This window comes from Rhineura floridana, chromosome 5 (assembly GCF_030035675.1).
Source record: "Rhineura floridana isolate rRhiFlo1 chromosome 5, rRhiFlo1.hap2, whole genome shotgun sequence".
Classification (NCBI taxonomy): Eukaryota; Metazoa; Chordata; class Lepidosauria; order Squamata; family Rhineuridae; genus Rhineura; species Rhineura floridana.
Window position 1 is genome coordinate 57267949 of NC_084484.1, and position 22023 is coordinate 57289971.

General features: G+C 40.5%; 1 protein-coding gene across 2 annotated transcripts in view; it reads right to left on the minus strand.

Moving 5' to 3' along the window:
• The window catches only part of LOC133384908 (sodium/hydrogen exchanger 2-like), a 55005-nt gene that overhangs the window by 27260 nt on the left and 5722 nt on the right, over positions 1-22023 (minus strand). For both annotated transcript variants that reach the window (XM_061626798.1, XM_061626799.1), the window contains exons 2-3: positions 14769-15232; positions 6023-6273 (exon numbers count right to left, since the gene is read on the minus strand). In XM_061626798.1, coding sequence (XP_061482782.1) covers positions 6023-6273; positions 14769-15232 — 715 coding nt within the window. The remainder of the gene's footprint in view (positions 1-6022; positions 6274-14768; positions 15233-22023) is intronic.

Sequence of the window (22023 nt, forward strand, 5' to 3'; positions counted from 1 at the left end):
TCATTTCTTTACCCGGCCAACCTCCCCCTCCCCCCACTTTCTCTGGCACTTGACGATTCAATGTGCTGTTCGCATTTTTCAGTTATTCAATTTGCAGGGGCTTTTTTTCAGGGCTTGCGAAAATTACATAATTATTTTTGTAGATACTTATGTAAATGACTGCATTCCACATAGTTTTCTGGTGGCAGGAAAAACATTGTGTAATTTTTAGGTAGGTGCCATGAATGACCACAGTGTTCCATGTGGTTTTTTGGCAGCGGGGTAAGACATTGTATAATTTCTAGGTTGCTTACATAAATGAATTGATCACAGAGTTCCATGTGGTTCCCCCCCCCCATTTTTACATATCAGTGAGGCAGATCATTGCCTTTGAGACTGTCTTGCCTCAGGTTTACTGTCTTTTGGATATGGTCTGTGCCAGTTTGGAAGCACTGATATCTCATAGAGGAGAGGACAGTACGCCCACCCCTTTCCTGGGGTGAATGATTGATTGCTACTTGCACCAAACTGAGTGGTTGGTGGGCAGCACAGTGTGTATGTGTGTTGTTCATAATAATCTATTTTTTACAAAAAAAAGGGGGGGTCCTGAAGAACCCTTTGGGAGAAGAGATAATAACGATAATGAGATAATGAATTTTTTTCATAATATATAATGGACAAATGGAAATACTGTGGTTGGCAAAACATCTTAATTACGAAAAAACTATGTAAAATACAGGGAGGATTTTTTTAAAAAAATTGCCGAATGCAGTTGCAGCTGCAAAATCCGTGTCAATTACAGCCACAACCCGCCGCAAGAGACCAGTGCTGCTCCGAAGTAAAGCGAACTAGCAAATTCAGTCGGGATCCGGTACCAGGTTCAATTTTTTCAAATATTCTCCCCCATCCCTTGTGGTGTTGCACAGATGCTTTAAATGCACACCTAAAAGTGTAAAATGAGGTAAAAAAAAAACCAACGTATCGCAGTGGGTGTATCACAGTACTAAGAGGAACACAAAAAAGCTGTCTATTTTGCTATAACACTTGAATATGGCTGGAAAAACGATAATGATAGTGATATTAGTAATGACATGATCCCTTTGGCATTCATTTAGCACTTTGGAGTGTTCAAAACACTTCATGTAAGTTATAATGTGATAAAAATGTAAGGTAATCTAGTATTATTATCCCTATAGTGCTGACTTCCCCGAGCTCCAGATAGGAAAGTTTTGCTGGAACCAAACAGTGAGACTGAGAACAGAGACCCTCTCGAGAGCAATAGAGCATACCTTAGGTCAATACCCACCAGTGAGAGGTGGACTTCGTACAAATATCTGGAACCTCATGAATTGGGTAGCCCCACTCCAATCCAACAACAAACTCTGGCTGGGGGGGGGGTCAAGCATGTGAGCTCAGCTCAGGAATACAATGGCAGCGTTTTTTTAGATGCTGCAGGCCTTCTAACCAAGATAGACCAATAGTCAATCACACAGAACACCTTCTACGCATTCTCTCATGGAATATGGCAGGTTGGTCAAACAAGTTCACTGACCCTGAGTTCATCACTTATATGCAATCATTTGATTTGTTGTGCCTTCAGGAAACCTGGCTCATAGATGTTAATGATATGCATCTCCAAGGTTTCAAAATAGTGGCCCTTCCAGCCTTAAAAACGTCCAAGTATGGGCATGGAAGTGGAGGCCTGGCTGTACTTCTTTCTACAGATACACATCTGGATATATGGGATTTAAAACTAACAAACAATGGCTATATCCAAACCATACTAGTAAATGCTCCCAGAGCTAACCCAGTCATATGTGTGAATGTATATATGCCCCCTAAACTACGAATTAACACAGTAAGCTAGTTTGGCATGTTACAACGTATTGAAAAAGCATTAATCAATTAAACCTCCCCAATAATTGTTCATGGAGGGAGGGAAATCTAATATCACTCCCATCTCACCAAAGGGTATCTACACTTAACATGCCCACCTCAGTCCCTCAGCAGTCCTTTCACATGCACAGATAAATAAAAAGGCACCTCCTGTGACCAGATCATTTATATACATTCTTTCCAAAGGCAGGGCATATTTTACATCATATAGCAGGAAAAGTAGAGTGTTTGCGATTTATAATATGTGAAGGGACAATGAGTCACTAACCCTTGGTATGATACAAAGGATACCTGATCAGGAATACCCTTGTTTTCATCTGTGAAATGTTGGAAATATATAATGTGTGAACTGGACCTAAGATTGCATTGATAAAAACTAGCCAATCAGAAACAGCAACCTCCATCATACAAGGTTTTACTCTAAAAACTCAACCTTTTAACTGAATGGTAATAATAATTTGGGTGGTTATTTTGAAACAATACTCTTCCACAGAAAACAAACTAATCTTGAGAAACCCTGACATTTTACAACTCTAGTGCACCAACCCTACTGAAGTGAATTCTGGCTTCTCTGAATATTTGAACCTCACTACCTACCACACAGAGCTCATATAGCACAGTGGGGAGGAGAGTCTGGCTGGGAGTCCAGAGTCTGTGAGTTCTAATCCCCACTCGTGTCTCCTGGGTGTCAAGGACCAGCTAAAGATCACCCCCACAGTGAGTGGCTCAGGGGTTACATGCCCTGCCACCTGTGCAGCCGTGGGCAAGCTGCATAGTCCCAAGGAGCCCAGTTGCCCCCCAACTGGCAGTGACAAGGAAGGGGCTGGCTTGTACAGGTGTGGCAGGCTGAGCAGGTCCTATCCAGCTGGGGAGGACTAGCCTCAGAGGGAGGCAATGGTAAACCCCCTCTGAATACCGCTTACCATGAAAACCCTATTCATAGGGTAGCCATAAGTCGGGATAGACTTGAAGGCAGTCCATTTTCACCTCATTACATTTTTCCCTGATAATGTCTCTGACTTCACTCCATAGTTCTTCTGGTTCTCTATCAACTAGGTTTAAAGCCTCAAATCTATTCCTTATTTGATCTTTATATTCTTCTGGGATGTTATTTAAATTGTATTTTGGCATTATGATTGCTTTGTTGTTATTTAGCTTTACTCTGATTTTCGGTATTACCAGTTCATGGTCTGTACCGCAGTCTGCTCCTGCTCTTGTTTTTCACAGAAAGTATGGAGCTTCTCCATCTTCTGCTACCAATTATATAATCAATTTGATTCCTGTCCATGGGTACAGTTGTCTTTTCAGTTGCTCAAAAAATGTGTTTGCAAGAAACAAATTGGCTTCACAGAATTCAATACGTCTATCTCCTAATTTCTCACAATTTCTAGTTCTTCTCTGTTCCCTACTTTTGCATTCCAGTCCTCCCATGATTACCAGAATATCTTGTTTTGGTGTGTGATCAATTTCTTCCTGTACTTCTGTGTGAAATCTCTCCAAGTCCTCTTCTTCTGTGTTTGTCGTTGGAGTGTAGCCTTGGATGATGTTAATAAGATTCCCATTTAATCTCATTGATATCACTTGCTCAGACCTTGCATTATAACTTTTGCTACATCACTTCTCACTATTCAAGCAACCCTGTTTCTTCCTAATTTCTTGTTTCCTGCATAAAATATTTTGTAGTTTTCTGACTGAAAATGTCCCATTCCTGTCCATTTTAATTCACTCATTCCAAGTATTGTAATGTTGATGTGTTCCATTTCTTGCTTGACAATTTCTAACTTTCCCTGGTTCATGCTTCTCACATTCCATGTTCCTATTGTATATGTTGTAGAACTCCGTACACATCAGCCTCCAGCCTTCCTTTCAGCTTTGATCTGGTTGCGTCATTAGTCACAGTGCTACTTGCGCTTGTCCTTTGTTCTTCCCCAGTAGCTTGATGAGTGCCATTTGACCTAGGGGTCTCATCTTCCAGCACTATCTTGTGTTGCATTTTGGATACTCTGCTCATAGGGTTATCATGATACGAGGTATTCAGAGGTGGTTTAGCATTGCCTTCCTCTGAGTTTGGATGCATCTTAGTCTGGTGTCTCAGCTTTGGCCATTCCACCTTAGGTGCCCCTGCTAGGAGTCTAGACTCCTGATGGCATTGCTCTCAGCTTCTTCAACACTCTCAAACCCCCTCACCACATTAAGGTGTGCATCCTAGAGTTTATCCTAGAGAATAGAAATAGAAGAGGACAACAAAAAAGGTAAAACAAGAGCCCTATTCCAAAAGATTAGAGAAATTAAAGGGGTTTAAACCAAGAGTAGGGATGTTGAATAATCAACAGGGAAACACACTGACTAACCTAGATGAAATAAAAGGACGATGGAAGCAATACACTGAAGAACTATATAAAATAGATGCAAGGATGACAGATTCATTCATGGAGGAACCATATGATGTAGAACCAGAAATTTTATAATGTGAGGTGAAAGCTGCTCTTAAAATACTTGGAAGAAACAAATCACCAGGAACAGATGGCATACCAATAGAGTTGCTAAAAGCCTAAGACTGAATCTGTCCAAATTTTGACAAAAAATTGTCCAAAAAAATTGAAAACTAAACAATGGTCCACAGACTGGAAGCATTCAATATATATCCCAATTCCAAAGAAAAGGGATCCCAGGGAATGCAGTAATTACTGAACTATTGCCTTAATATCCCATGCAAGTAAAGTAATGCTCAAGATTCTACAACAAAGGCGCTTACCATATATGGAGCAAGAAATGCCAGATGTCTAAGCTGGATTTAGAAATGGAAGAGGTACAATCATATCGCAAACATATGTTGGATAATGGAATGGACCAAGGAATTTCAGAAGAAAATCACCCTGTGCTTTATAGATTACAGCAAAGCCTTTGATGGTGTAGATCATGAAAAACTATGGAATGCTTTAAAAGAAATGGGCATGCCACAGCATCCAACTGTTCTGATGTGCAACCTATACTCTGGACAAGAGGCTCCTGTAAGGAGGGAATATGGAGAAACCAACTGGTCCCCCATCAAAAAGGATGTGAGACAGGGGTGTCTTTTATCATCCTATTTGTTTAATCTATATGCAGAACATATCATACAGAAAGCAAGATTGGACCAAGATGAAGGAGCTGTGAAAATTGGAGGGAGAAATATCAATAATTTAAGACATGCAGATGATACCATACTACTAGCAGAAACCAGTAACGATTGAAACGAATGCTGTTGAAAGTTAAAGAGGAAAGCACAAAAGCAGGACTACAGCTGAATGTCAAGAAGACTAAAGTAATGACAACAGAAGATTTATGTAACTATAAAGTTGACAATGAGGACATTGAGCTTGTCAAGGATTATCAATACCTTGGCACAGTCATTAACCAAAATGGAGACAATAGTCAAGAAATTAGAAGGAGGCTAGGACTGGCGAGGGCAACTATGAGAGAACTAGAAAAGGTTCTCAAATGCAAAGATGTATCACTGAATATTAAAGTCAGGATCATTCAGACCATGGTAGTCCCGATCTTTAAATATGGATGTGAAAGTTGGACAGTGAAAAAAGCAGATAAGAGAAAAATCAACTCATTTGAAATGTGGTGTTGGAAGAGAGCTTTGCAGATACCATGGACAGCGAAAAGGACAAATAATTGGGTGTTAGAACAAATTAAACCAGAACTATCACTAGAAGCTAAAATGATGAAACTGAGGTTATCATACTTTAGACACATCATGAGAATACCTGATTCACTAGAAAACACAATAATGCTGGGAAAAACAGAAGGGAGTAGAAAAAGAGGAAGGCCAAACAAGAGATGGACTGATTCCATAAAGGAAGCCACAGAGCTGAACTTACAAGATCTGAACAGGGTGGTTTATAACAGATGATATTAGCAGTTGCTGATTCATAGGGTCACCATAAGTCGTAATCTACTTGAAGATGCATAACAACAAACCTCACAACAGCGAGATACTAGTGAACAGACTAGTGCAATCCTATACATGCATACTCAGAACTAAGCTCTACTAAGTTCAGTGGGGCTTACTCCCATCGAGATGGCATAGAACTGCAGCTTTAAAAGAACAGGATTATCATTTGCAATACATCCACAATATATGTTCATGGATACTTACGCCATAATGCCTGAGAGATGAAACATTTCAGCTGTTATGTATGACAGGTAACTGTACAAGAAGACAAACAGTGGTTCAATCACTCGAATGTTATGGGTGTAACGAGTAGTAAAAGCTGCTACAAATCCCAGAATGATTCCAATCAAAACTCCGCCGATGCCAACTACAAAGAAATTAGCAATTCCAGCAAATATGTCAATGGCCTCAATTGTACTCATCTGGCAGAAAGACTTGAACAAGTTGTACAGGACCTATGAAGGGAAAAAGTTCACTTTTTTAGAATCCTTTTCAAATCAACTCAGTGCAATTTTAATTGGAAGTATAAATTATGTAATATTGTGACCTAATAATTTTGGACAATAGAACAAATTAGAAATACTAACTATAATGATTTTCAGAATACCAGAAATACATGGATCATGTTCCAGACAAAGTTAACTCTTGTTAGTTTCTCTTAAGGACATATGTTTTAACTCTCTCCCATTGTAATCAATGGGATTTAAATGTGTTTCAAGGATAATACTAAAATGTACTATTTTTATCATTAATTTAATGTTAATATATTATAAAGAAAGTGTGGGGAAACTGGTTCTCCAGATATTGCTGACGTACAGCTTCCATCAGCCCCAGCAAACATGGCCAATGGCCAGGGATGATGGGAGTTGTAGTTCAGCAACATCTGGAGGACCAAAGGTTCCCAACACCTACTATAAAGTTACTATTTTGGCAATATATTGCCAAAAACTTTGACTCTGAAAACTCTGAGATCCTTCTACATATCACATGCATGTAATCACCGATATGTCATGTTTACATTTTCCTTAAATACCTGTGTCTTACAAGTAAGCTCATTTTTCTTGATGATTTAGCGTCTGAGCCTGAAATGAGACACAGTAATTTTCTAGGCATTTTGCAGATCATCCACCATCAGCTGTTTCTTTCTGTTATATTCCATGATTCACATCCTTGGGTGATAATTAGGTGGATTACACACTGCTCTATATTTTAAGCTTTGACCCTTAAAAGAGAATTTATACAAATAATGTGTCTTTCATACTGCCTACATTTTCCCCACTGTTTCCTTTGCTAAGAAAGATTTCAAACATCTGATGCCTAAACTTTCTTAAAGCTCATCCTATCCACCTCAGGCCTTTCTGCATAACACCTTATTCATCATTCCCCCTTCATGTTCTCAAGTGCCAGCTTTTTCCATTGAAGAATCAGCTAAAATTCATCAGTTGCATGCATCTCTATAAACTGTAGACCAGTAACTAAGCTGCAAACAGGAAGTCCTATATTCAGATCTCACCTCTGCCATGAACTTACTAGATGACCGTAGGCAAGCTACTTTCTCCCAGCCACTGCCATCACCTGCCCCAGTGCTGTTGTCATTTTTGTTGTCATTTAGTAACTTGTTACTCAAAGGTCTCCAAGCAATTTACAACAATGTTAAAAACAAAACAATAAAACAACATTCCCATGCAGCCACAGGAAGCTTTGACAGCATACTAATAACAGACAACAATATTATTTACAGGTTTGTAATAAGTTTTATAAATTAATATATGTGAAATGCTTTAAACACTCTAAAGCAGTATATTAATGCAAAAATATTATTATTTTATTATTATTATTCAAGTTAAAGTGAATTTGATTGAACCTTTTGCAATAAAAAAGTTAATTGTATTTCCTGAAGGATATCAAGTCACAATGGAAATGCTTTTGATACAGTGGTCTGGCAAGTGGCACCACAGGACTCTTTGTTGTTTTAGCTTCAAGAGACTAACACAGCTTGATCCCTGGATATTGATTTATATTAATTTGAAACTTTGAAATGTATTTCCAAACTACTTACAATGGTGTGATATAACTGAAGACTATAGGATTATCCCAGTGAAAATGATATGTCAGCCATCCCATTAGTTAGGCAGTGTTTGTTAACAAAAGTGTTTGTTAAGAAAATGGGGGGGGGGAGAACAGAGTATATCTAAAGTATGCTTGCATTCTTTCCAGGGCCACATATAATATATTAAAATATATTTCCAGGATCATATATACTATATTACACCAGAGGTCACTGCTTACAGACTAGTTTGATAATGTCCACCTAGTCAGAACAGTGCAGAATGATAGCTATTTAAAAATGTAGCTGAATTGATGTTTCTTCATATAGCAAAATGTGCTACATCAGAGCCTTCCACAGTTTTGACTATTTTCCTCATACCAGCCCAATCTAGTTTCTGAATTAGGGCAAACTGTGGTTAGTGTTAATTGTAGTTTATCCTGATTCAGACATAATGATGGTCAATTAAAAATGGAAGCAAATGCTTCTGATCTCCTCCTCGTGACCATACCAGAAGAAGAGGAAAGTGTGTGAACACAAGGATCATGCTGCACACATGCTAAGCTATAGCTTGTTGAATGGAACAATGTCCATGTTGTTGGTTTAAAAATGCAGCAATAACAGTATTGATTACAACTGTGAACTGGGCCACAGAAAGTCAGGGAAGGACACAACAGCAGGATTCATTTACTTCAACAGATTTAATTTGATGGGAGTATGCATGACAGAAAAAATGAATATCACGCTGAAGTCCCCAAACTGCATTTCTTTTTAAACATATTAACATTAGAGTTAAATCTACTGTACCACAGACAAAAACTGAACTCTCAGCAATGCATTCCCATCCCACATTAAAACAGCCTGTTCACTTCCTTGTTCCATTCCCCAGACATTCCTTGATCCTATCAAATGTCATCCATTAAACCTAGGCATTAACCCAGTTTATATTCACCAGAATGAAGCAGTAACGCTTTTCTTGGACAGTATCACTTTAGGTGGAAGACAGACTGTTGCATGTTTGAATACACGTTTTTAAAAAAGTACACTGCATGTAGAGAGATAGAAAGCAAGGCAAAAAGCATAGCTGAACCCTTCTCTCAGACATTACAGTTTTATATATGTAAATAAAGTCTTAAAATAGTTCTTCTGACCAGAGGGTGGATGTCCAACCTGTCCTGCATGGGGCTGCACTCGCCCTGAAGGAGCAGGTTCATAGCTTGGGGGTTCTCCTAGAACCATCTCTGTCACTTGAGGCTCAGGTAGCCTCGGTGGCACGGAGTGCCTTCTACCAACTCCGGTTGGTGGCCCAGCTATGCCCCTATCTGGACAGGGATAACCTGGCTTCAGTTGTCCATGCTCTGGTAACTTCCAAATTAGATTACTGCAATGCACTTTACGTGGGGCTGCCTTTGAAGATGGTTCGGAAGCTGCAGCTTGTGCAAAATGCAGCAGCCAGACTGGTAACAGGGACCAGATGGTTTGAACATATAAAACCGATTCTGGCCTGCTTGCATTGGCTGCCTGTATGTTTCCAAGCTCGATTCAAGTTGCTGGTTTTAACCTATAAAGCCTTACACGGCTTAGGACGACAATACCTGATGGAACGCCTCTCCCGACACAAACCCACCCGTACACTACGCTGAACATCCAAGGCCCTCCTCCGGGTGCCTACTCTGTGGGAAGCTGGGAGTCTGGCAACAAGGGAGAGGGCCTTTTCAGTGGTGGCCCCCAAATTATGGAATGATCTCCGTGACAAGGTGCGCCTGGCACCAACACTGTTATCTTTTCGGCGCCAGGTCAAGGCTTTCCTCTTCTCCCATGTGTTTTTAAATTGCTTTTTAAAAAATGTGTTTTTAAATTTGTATATTTTGGCTATGGGGCGGTATACAAATACAAGAAATAAATAAATAAAATAGATGGGAGAGCATTCAAACTTGCTTTGCTTCCTGCAGCCTAAAGTAGTACAGCAGCAAAAGCTTTAAGATTTCACTCCACTGGACATAAAAATCTCCTAGTATCACAAAAGGGTGCTGCACAGAATGAAAGAAGTCAGGTATCCTACAAAACAGTGATCAAATCCTAATTTCATATTGTGGTTTGGAGCCCAAGTTTAAATCCGTTTTGCACTGTGAATGTAACAGGAAGTTCTGCTTTAAGGTAACCACAATACAAGGGATAATGCTAGCATGTGCAAAGGGAGTACGGAGGCACAACACTTGTTCCCAATTTAATATGGTTTATTGAATCCTTACAACCAAGCCAGACCAATGTGAAAACTATTATGGATGTCCTGCAACAGAAAAGGCAGGCAGAGAAAGAAAGCAATATGGAACCCTAGAGGAAAATACCATCCTATTCAAGCTCCATTTAAAATGCCAACCAGTATTTGAACTCAAAGGAGTTTAAGAAGCAATTTAGGAGATCCTAAGCAAGAAACAAAAATGTGGACGCTTTCATAAAACATGTAGATAAATCTATGATGTGACCACATTTTGGGCCGTGTGTATAGTTCTGGTGTCCCCATCTGAAAAGGGACACCACAGAACTGGAAAACATGCAGAAAAGGACACCCAAATTTATCAAGGGGGTAGAGCCCTTTCCCTACAAAAAAACGCCTAAAGCGTTTGGAGTTAGTAAGTATTGGCCATGGTGCTTAAATGGAAGCTTTCAGATTCCAAAGGAGGAGCAACCTTTCCAAACAGCAACTGCTGGCAGGCAAACACTGGAGAAGGGCAATTGCCTTTTTCTCCGGCGGTGGCACCAGAAGCATCTGGCGGCTATAGGAAACGGAAGGTTGGATTAGATGAATTTTTAGTCTCATCTAGTACAGCTCACCTTATGTTCTTAACATAATAGTACATTTTATAAATATGTCATAAATCTCCAGAGCTTGGCAGGTAAAATATGCTTGGATATTATTAGATAAGATACATTATATGGCCGGGGAGAGGGGATCAAGATTTGTAGCCCTTTTCATTTTTTTACATGGAAGAAAGCACAAAAGTACAATTGAGAAGGACTCATGTTAGCAATCTGTAAATTACGTTCTCTCAGTCTGAAATGTGGAAAGACATAAAAGGCTGCTGATTTTATGGAAGCAAGCATTTACATTTGTTTGAATGCTGGACTGAACAGCTTTTCTTGATCATCCCCATGCAGAATATTGCCATGACCATGGCAACTTCACTCAGCAACATGAAAAAAAGACTGGAAATTTCTTGTTAAACTGGAAGCCAGCCTGGAAGATATTTGTTGTCAGGGTTGTGGGGGGATGACATTCTTGGACAGGGCCAGATCAAGACAGCAATGGACCCTGGACCAGCAGGCTGTACTAGGTGTCCTATTCCACCAGTAAGTCAACTTGGAACCATGCATGAGATTTGCATACTAGGAAACTATCTTATGTACAACATTACAGACACACACATATACACACACTACATATCTTAGTGAAATCTCATCTTCTCTGCATCCCTGACAGTGAAAGATTCTAGTACAACATCAAATGACACATTTTTTGTCAATTTACTTTCAATGGATACTTATATCAACACATTGAACCTACTGCACTTTGTTGGTCTAATGTGGGTTGTTTTTTTCAGTGACAAATCCTGGTTCTTTGGATAGCTTAGAGTGGTGAAGCAGGCTAGTGAAAGAGATAGTGGTGAGGCCCCTCCTCAACAGCTCTCTCTGGACCCTGAACTATATGTCGACTATCACCCAGTCACAAACATTCCCTTCTTGGGCAAGATTCTTGAAATGATGGTGCCTATGTAACTTCAACATGAAACATATTATTTAGACCCATTTCAATAAGATTTTAGGCCTGATTTTGGCACCAAAATGCTTTGGTTAATGACCTTTATTGAGAAACAGGGGAATGTGATTCTCTTGATTGCCCTTGATCTCTGGATTTTGATACTATTAATCATGGTATCTTTCTGGAATGACTATGAGGGTTAGGGGCTGGAGACATTATCATGGTTGTTGATGCTGCTGCTGCTGCTATTTAATTTATTACCTGCCCTTTACCCTGTGGTCCCAGGACAGCTCACACCAGTTTAAAATGCATAATTAAAAGCAACTTAAAATCACAACATCACAAAAAATAGGGTGGGTCCTAAAATATATCTCTCTCAGGTGTCAAAGCCCAAGGTAAGGAGATGTGTCCTGCAGGTACAGACAACACTAGAGAGTAACACTGGGAGATCTATATTCAGCCCCTTGGCAATTAAGCTGCAGGGTCCCACAGGGTTCCATATTGTCCCCTATGCTGTTTAACATCTATATGAAGCCAGGCCATCAGAAGGTTTGGAGCATGGTATGATTAGTATGTGGATGGCACAAAGCTCTATTTCTTCATAACATCAGAATCAGGTTAAGCTGTGTATGTGCTAGATTAGTGTCTGGAGGCAATAAGGGGCTAGAGGGCCAAGAATCCTGATGAGACAGAGACATTGAAGGTGAGTGCTTCTTGGGTCTAGGAATTGGGAAAGCAGCCTGTTCTTGATGTAATTGTGCTCCCCTTGAAGAAGCAAGTGGGCAGCTTGGGTGTATTCCTTGACACAGCATTGTCCCTTGAAACCTAAAAGATTTCAATAGCTAAGAGTGCCTATTCCAGCTTCAGATGCCTTGCCAGTTACAGCCATTCCTGAACGAAGGTACTCTAGCCATAGTAATCCACACCCTGGTAACCTCCCATTTAATTTAGCGTAACGTGGTCTATATGGCATTAACTTTGAAGACAGTCTGGAAGTTGCAATTAGTGCAGAATTCAGTCACTAGGATCCTGAATGGTGTATTCAATCACACATATCACACCAATTTTGAAGGAACTGCAATAGTTACCAGTATGCTACCAGGCCCAATTCAAGGTGTTTATGTGAACTTATGAAAGCCATAATTAAATTGGGACCCAGATACTTGAAGAAGCACCTCTCCCAATATCAGCCTGGCCAGGACCTGAGATCTGCACAGCAGGCACTTCTTGCTGTCCCACTGTGTGGTGATGCAAGTTTGGGCTTCTCAGTAATGAAACCCTTTTTCTAGAACTCCCTCCTCTTGGTGGTGCATACATCACCTTTGGTTATATCAGCTTAAGACCATCTTGTCATCCAGACTTATTACTTCATAGTATGGTTTTTAATTGGTTTTATCATTGTCTTATGATTTTATTATTGTTTTAATGTGAATACTGAAAACTACCCTGAGGTCCTGAGGGATGAAGGACAGTTTAGAAATACAGCAAAATAAACTAACAAGCTTTTGCAATAAGCAGAAGTCTTCAACAGACAGAGGATATCTGCACCAGCTCAAAAGCTTATTGTATTCCCATTGAGATCAATTCATTGTAAGATGCTATTTTGCCTGTTTTGTATCTCCCATGCTCTGAGACAAGCACCACAGACATCTGAATGAAAGTTAAAAGCATGTCATTTTAAAAATTTGATTAGAAGATGAATACATATGAAGTATGTTGTGGGGAAAACAGGTTCTTTGATCTGTGTGTGTGTGTGTGCCTGTGCAGGTGTTCAAATATATGTTTTGTGTGTGTGCACATGTACCTGTGAGGCATTACACTATCCATAAAGTGGTAATTATAACAACTGTAGCAGGAAGTTATCAATGAAACCAGAATTTTCCAAAACAAAACGGAGGTAAGTGCAAAGTCTAATAATGTTCCTGATGTGATGATTTACACATATGGAAATTGATGGCTCAGGGAATTGGTAGATGAGGTCTATGGTCTTTCCAAACCTTTCCAGTTAATGATTAAACTTTGCTTCCATCTAAGGGCTGCAAGGTGCATTGCATAAAATAAATTTATAATCTCAGTTCACCTACAAGCAGGTAGGTATCCACAATGGGGATCATAGAATCATAGAATAGTAGAGTTGGAAGGGGCCCATAAGGCCATCAAGTCCAACCCCCTGCTCAATGCAGGAATCCAAATCAAAGCATTCCTGACGGATGGCTGTCCAGCTGCCTCTTGAATGCCTCCAGTGTTGGAGAGCCCACTACCTCCCTAGGTAATTGGTTCCATTGTTGTATGACTCTAACAGTTAGGAAGTTTTTCCTGATGTTCAGTCGAAATCTGGCTTCCTGCAACTTGAGCCCATTATTCCGCGTCCTGCACTCTGGGACAACCGAGAAGAGATCCCGGCCCTACTCTGTGTGGCAACCTTTCATGTACTTGAAGAGTGCTATCATATCTTCCCTCCTCTTCTCCAGGCTAAACATGCCCAGTTCTTTCAGTCTCTCCTCATAGGACTTTGTTTCCAGTCCACTGATCATTCTTGTTGCCTTCCTCTGAACCTGTTCCAGTTTGTCTGCATCCTTCTTGCAGAGACCAGAACTGGATGCAGTACTCAAGATGAGGCCTAACCAGTGCTGAATAGAGGGGAACTAATACTTCACATGATTAAGAAACTATACTTCTGTTAATGCAGCCTAAAATAGCATTTGCCTTTTTTGCAGCCACATCTCACTGTTGGTTCATATTCAGCTTGTGATCAACGACAATTCCAAGATCCTTCTCACATGTCGTATTGCTGAGCCAAGAACCAAGGATGCTAAGTGAAATATATGTTTGTTAAAATCCATTCAATCTGCAGACCTTGTACTTATCCTATAAGTCATTCATTGGTAACCACCTCTCCAGCCCCCTTTCCAGAAGACACCTCTACTTCCTAATGGAAATGAGCAATAAGTGCATAAATCACTGAAAAGATCCAATATTAAAGCTATTAGCATGTATCACAACCATTTTTCTACTCCAGTTAAAGATTTTTCCTAAAACACAATAAAATCCGTTTTTTTACTTTCGCTTAGTTTTATTGTTGAAAGAAATGTGAGAGTTCAGAAGAGTTCAGAAACGTAAAACATTTAAGCAAAGTAACTTACCACTGTTACAGCATCATTCAAAAGTGATTCCCCAAAAACTAGGATGTACAGCTGCTCGTTGACATGAATGTTTTCAAAAACAGCCAACACTGCAACCGGATCCACAGCTGAAATCAAGCTGCCAAAAAGCAGGCTCTGCAGCAAAGTGATATCACTCAGACCAAAGATTTCAATCTGGCAAATGGCGAAGAGGGAAATACCAATGCCAAATGAGTTCCAAAGAGTCCCCACAACCGCATACCAGAAAATTGTACCAAAGTTCTCAAAGAAGAGGCGTGTTGGCATAAAATAGCCGGCATCGAGGACAATTGGAGGGAGAAGATACAAGAAAAAAACATCACTCTTCATCACTGGTGGAGACTTTTCTTGTACTCCAAACATAATTCCACCTAGAATTAATCCAACCAGAATAAGAAGGCAGCTCTCAGGCACTACATGGGGCAACTTGTGGTAGAGGTGAAAACCTTCAGAATGAAAGCACATAGGGGAGACAGGGAGAGAAAGATATGGTTAACTTGTGCACAAAATGAAAGCCAATATCAGGCTGTCCTCCTTAAATTACTTACTTATATATTTATTTTTATACCCCTACCTTTCCACCTTATTGAACGGATGCTCAAGGCACCTAACAACAGATAAATGAGGGAGAGAGAGAAATCATACAATAAGCCAAGAAAGAAAAGCCAGATAGCATACAGGAAAGAAAAAAATCACTGGTAAAACGTGAGAACTGTAAGCCTTCCAAAATAAAAACATTTTGGTCTGGTACATGACGCCTGTAAGGAAAGGAACCAGTCTCAGTCTGACCTTCTATAGCAGGGAGTTCCACAGACTAGCACCATGATGAATAATGTCCTTTTCTACATCCCCACCATCTGAGGATCAGAAAGTATTGGGCCACATGGCAGGGCCTCTCCAGCTTCTGTTAGTGAACAGGCAGCATCATGCGGGAGGATATGGTTCCTTAAGTATTGCAAGTCCCAAGCATGTTTAATTTATTTATTTAAGAAATTGTTATCTTAACCTTCATCATTCTCGACCCCAGGGCAGGTTAAAAAACATATAAAAGCAATAAAATACATGTCACAAGAGCAGCAGATAAAGCCAGTACTAAAAATATAAAACTAACAAATGCCGTGAACGGACATCAAGACTTTTAAAGGTAGTGACCAGTTTGGTACTTGTCTGGTAACTTCGTTTTTCTTGTTTTAAGCTTTGAGAAACAGCTAGAACACTAGGAAAGCCAGGCATTAATTAATCTTATATTAGTTTTGCAAAAAAAAACATTTTAAGGCTTGAATAAGGTATGATATGTTGGGGCACTGTAGATTGAACAACAATATGGGACTGTCTGTACCAGAGATATGAATATGTCATGGCCATAGCTCAAAGTCAAATTCAGAGGAGGAAAAGCCAGCCAGTTTTGTTATACCACCAGCTAAGATAATGGATCAAGATACTGATACCGAACCTGAGGTTCGTTCAGGAACCAATCTGTGGAACTCTTGCACATGCTTACTACCTCAGCCCTGTTCACCTGAAGAGTCAAATACCTCCCACCGAATGTACCTGCCCAACAGCGCAGTGAGCGTGCCAGGCTGGAGGGACAGAAAGGAAGAGAAGCACTCCTCTTCAGACCAGGAGGTTGGCTTTTTAGGAATTCACACTCTTTAAGCAAAGTGAATAGAGCTTATGTCTGTGCTCAAAAGGCTCACTTGTTGCTTCCTATTGCTTGTGCCCTAACAAAGGAAGTTGACTCACAGACATAAAGTACTTCTTAGATTCTAAAGATCTGGGTTAAATTTTCAACAAAGATTTACAAGATATTTCTATCCATATTTGTATTCAAGTAAAACTGAGTTAAATGAGTCTTACTCCCATGCAAGTGTGCACCAGATTCCAATTTTAGTACACTTAGCTGCAGTCTTAAACTAGCCCCACTGAACCCTATAGGATTTACTCTTGATTAAGCATGCTTAGGAGTACACTGCCCAATGGTGAATCAATTATCACCTATTGTTGTTTTTCTTGTACGGCTCGTTTTTTCTTTTTCCATATTGAAGTAGTTCACTGCAAGGCACTAAAGGTCACATTTCAAAAACTGTAAACTCACATTTGACCCACAAATCTCCTTTTCAATACATAACCCATATAATTACACATCTTGATGAACTGAAAACACAGCTACGTAATGGAAAAAGAAAACGAACCACTCCCAAATAGTTTTACAGTTCTTGCTCACGGAAGGGGAATCAGCCATTTGTACTTCGTTGCTGAATTCAACCTAAAAGCCATAAGTAATTGTGTTCTGAGGTACATCCTGAAATGACACATATGTATCCTGTGGCTTCTGGCAAACTCCATAATTTTACAGCAACTTGTCCTAGATGCCTAGGAATAAATATTTTTAAAATGTAGCTTTCCTTGCATTTAACAGCAGAAAGCTGATTAACATCAGCGTCTTGTGAACTGCTTTTTACAATTCTTCTGCATTTTTATAGTTTACAGTGATGAGTGGTACACTTATAAAAATCCAGTGGAAGAGCAATTGAAATGGATTGGGGGAAGGGGGTGGAATCTACACAGTGCTGCCCAAACTGTAATTCAGGTAGCCTCCCCTCAAGATTTCTGCCGAGGGGCAAATCTGCTCACTTAAATATATTTTTCCAAGTAAATTATGCTGTGCAAACATTTCTGCTGTTCCTTCATACTCTCAAAATCATATATTTTAAGAAAATTTAAAATCATGAAGTAAAAACTAATGCATAAATCACTGAAACCTTTCAAGCAGATTTTAGCTTGAATGCTCCCACACATATCCACACACGCACACCCAAAGATAAGATGAGATCCATCAATATTTATTTGTCAATACTATCTAGTTTTGGGATTTCATGTAAACGGTGGTTCCCAATCTGGGGGCCATGGCTACCAGGAGGGCCATGAAGTAATCCAGAGGGGGCCGTGAACAATAAAGAAATGAATTATTTATTAATTTGTTAAAAAAAGTCTTCACTCCCTGGATGCTGTCTGCTCCCCATTGCTGCTGCAGATGACACCTCCCTCTTGCTCCAAACAAGAGAGGAGGACTTTGCTGAAGCGCCAGAGCATCTTTCAGGCACACCAAGAGCAGGCATGTGCCTATACCATATATGGAAGATGCAAAAGGAGACTGAGGTGGAGCTACCTGGAAGAAGAGGGGATTACTATCCCAGGCACCTGGTAGGCCACTGTGAGAACAGGATGCTGGACTAGATGGGCCACTGGCCTGATCCAGCAGGCTCTTCTTATGTTCTTATGTTAACTCCCATCTCCTCGCACTGCCACTGCTGATGATGCCCTTTCTCAGAATGAGAGGAGGCTTTTCATGACGCAAAAAAAAGCAAGGCTGCAAGGAAAGGCTGCTTTTCGCCTTCCTTCGTGGCAGCCAGCCTGCCTGCATTTCTTGACTCCTGCTTCGCTGCCTCCTCCTTTTAAAAATTATTCTTATTTGCGAGGCCGCCCAGATCTCGCCTCCAGCCCTGATGGAGCCAAGGAGTAGTGAGGAAGCTCAGGACTTGCTTGCCCCCCATCTCTGAGGCTAAGTGTGTGTGCCAGTGTCCCCCCTTTCTTCCACCTACATTCCTCCCCCCCAACCTCTCTTTCCAAGATGCTGCAGCAGTTGAGGGCTTCCCCCCTCCCATGTGCCCAAATGCATGCATGCCTGCAGATGCTTGCAGAAGGGGCAGGTGTGTTTGTGTGCGTGCGTGCACTGATCCGTCTTCTGCTCCACTCTCATTCTCCTAGTGCATGCTGACCAAGGCATCAGTTCTGATGATCATCCCAAGGCCTAAAAGCACTACCCCCCCTCCTCAGTCTATCCATCCTTTTGCTTTCACAATCTAGCATCCCCACTGCTGCCACGTTGCTGCTTCTTGATGATGATGATGATTTTTAAAAATGCTCAGCAGGTTGGCTGAGACTAGGGTCCACATACTGCAGCTGAAATTTATGTATGTATTTATTATTGCATTTATATCCCACTGTTCCTCCAAGTTGCTCAAGGTGGTGTACATGGTTCCCCCCCCATTCCATTTTATCCTTATACCAACCCTGTGAGATAGGTCAGGCTGAGAGACTGTGTCTGGCCCAAGGTCACCCAGTGGGCTTCATGGCTGGGTGAGGATTTGAACCTGGTCCAGCACTGTAACCCACTGGTGTTGGGAGACAGGACTGTACATCTTCAGACTATGTGGGGGGGGAGGGGGATCCCAATTTGATTTGCTTTTGCATTAAGAAAAGAAAGCAAACCTCCCTGTCTGCAAGGAGCTTTTTATGGAAAGGGATATTTGGAGAAGTGATTTTGCCACGCACCATTTTTTCAATTAACAGAGACTAAAATTACAACTAGTGGGGGGGTCACCAAAATTGTTGGGCTTCCAAAGGGGGTCCCGTACTCATAAAGGTTAGGAACCACAGATGTAAAGCACACAGCAATCCATTATACAGAAATTATAGTACGTACTGTGTATTGTGTAGCATGTACTACAGTAATTATCACATGCATTCCCATTATATCCTTAATAGTTAGTTCCACTGTGCAGATGCAAAACTAGTACTGCAGTCCTATAAACAGTTACCAGAGAGAAAGTTCTACTGCGTTCTTAATAGATATGCATAAGATTGCATTGCAGGGCTCTAAGTGAATTTTGAAGCTAAATGTCCCAAACTTATCCAACATTTTAGTTGTATTAAAGTAGTGGCCAATTCAATTACCATTATGATCCTGGTTTCTAAACCGGGCTCAAGATCTGTTCCTAAAGAACCACGTACAGATACAGATACAGATTCGTTTATTACGGTCAATGACCCATCAAGAAAATAAAAATTGCAAACAGTTACATTCAAGTTAAAAAAGTAATAGGCATTACATTGTGGGATTAGATAACATACGTTTGCGTTGTGCTGTATAAAAAAACTTAGCAACTGGAATCAAATGGGGGCTATTTTTGCCAGATAGAAGCCATGTTATCCACTGTTCTGAAGATCTGTTGGATTGTTTTTGTATAAGGGGTGCAATATATAAGTCCCTTTCCTCGATATAAAGTGGACAGGCAAACAGGACATGGTGAAGTGTTTCTAGGTGTCCTTTTCTGCATATACAGAAACGTTGGGCTAAGGGCATGCCCTTGAATCTGCCCTCCAAGAGCGCAGACTCTAGGCAGTTGAAACGAGCCTTAGTAAAGGCTAGTCGAAATTTAGGATTCGTTAGGACATCAAGGTATGGGGCGTGCTTTGGAAAGTGAAAACCAAGATTATGCTGGGAGGGGGAACACACTTTAGCTGCCGCCTGTGTTGTAGATTGTCTGTCAATATCCTTAAGCCTATCCTTAATGATCTGTCTGGCCTTACTAAACTCTATAGAAGAAAGGAATTCTATTGAAAGGCCTAAATAGGGTAGTTTGTCCAAAAAGCATTTCATCCAAGTGGATAGGTGCCCTTCTTCCCCAAGAAATGAAAGATAACCTGGCAGGCATGCATAAGTGATTTTGGTCCAAAAATTAAAAGCAAATAACCATGCTAAGCATTCGACTGAGTATGATCCCACTTCCATTCTTAAGGCAGCATTGGGAACACAATTTTGGACTCCGAAAATTCGGCGTAAGAAGATAGATAGCACTGACTCCACTTTAGGGTTGAAAGCATGTATCCAAATCTGGATACCATACAAAAGTTGGGGTAATATTTTAGCTCTGAACACCTGTAAAGCTGCCGGGATGTATTGCCCCCCATTATTATAATAATAGCGGACAATGCTCTTCATCGCTGTTCGGGCCGTCGCAACAGCCGCACGGATGTGAGGCATCCAGGAAAGGGAGGAATGGAATAAAATACCTAAATATTTATATGCTCTAACTTGCTCAATAGCATGGCCATTGATTTTCCATTTGGGAGTTAATGATGATTTTGAAAAGACTAGAATTTTAGTTTTTGAGAAATTGATTGTTAATGCATTCTCTGAACAATATTTCATAAAAATTCTAATCAAACGTTTTAGGCCAACTTTAGAAAAGGAGAGCAAGGCTGCATCATCAGCATAAAGCAAGATGGGACATCTACTTCCTTTAATTTTAGGTGAGTGAAGGTCAGCAGAGAGACAATTGGGGGCCAAATCATTAAGGAAAAGATTAAAAAGGAGCGGGGCCAACACACAGCCTTGTCTGACCCCTTTTGATGTGGTGATTGAGTTGGAGAGATCACCATTTTGGCTGCAGCAAACGCGGAGGGAAGTGTTCTGATGTAACTTATATATCAAAACCAGTAATCTCTTATCCATCGTTGTTTTAGCCAGTTTTGCCCACAGCAAGTCCCGTGGAATAGAATCGAACGCCACCTTCAGGTCAATAAAAGCGACGTATAAACCACTCCCTACGTGATTGCTATATTTTTCCGCAAGGTGATTAAGAAGGAGGCAATGGTCCATAACCGATCTACCACTCCTAAAGCCTGCCTGTTCCGCACCCAGGACATTTTCTTCCTCCATCCAGTTGGCCAATTTGTTCTTTAGATAATTAGCATATAGCTTTCCAATCACAGAAAGTAAGCTGATTGGTCTATAACTGGCAGGGTCGGTCCTGGAACCTTTCTTATAGATTGGCACAATTATGGCTTCCTTCCAGGACTGTGGGAAGTGTCCCTTGTTATTAATCAAAGTAAATAAATTTGCTAAAATAGGCGCCCACCAATCTGGATGTGATTTTAGAAGTTCAGGGGGGAGATCATCACCACCAGGAGCTTTAGCCAATTTTAAGTTTTTAATCAAATCAAGTATTTCTGGCTGTGTGACCGGCGGCCAGATGGGAAGGGATCCATGATCAGCTACAGGAGGGGACTTTGAAGAAAAATGATGAAAGTCCATTTGGAAATCGATGAAGTGTTGTTCCCAAACACTTGGAAGAAAGTTACAGGTGGCAAGGTTAAAGGGTCTAACGGAGCCATTAACTAGTGACCAAAACTTTTTAGAGTTTTTATTTTTAGGTGCCTGTCTTACGGACTCCCATCCCAGCTGTAATGCTTGTCGCTTTTTATTAACTATAAGGGCTTTATAGATCCTTTTGGTTTTATAGTAGGCCTCAGGCAAGACTTTAGCATTTTGATGGCGATAGCATAAATATATGCTTCTCAGTTGTCTTTTTAAATTTAGGCAATCTTGGTCAAACCATTTATGTGGGCCATTGTAAATATTTGTTCTGCTGGGCACTTTATTCGGGATTAG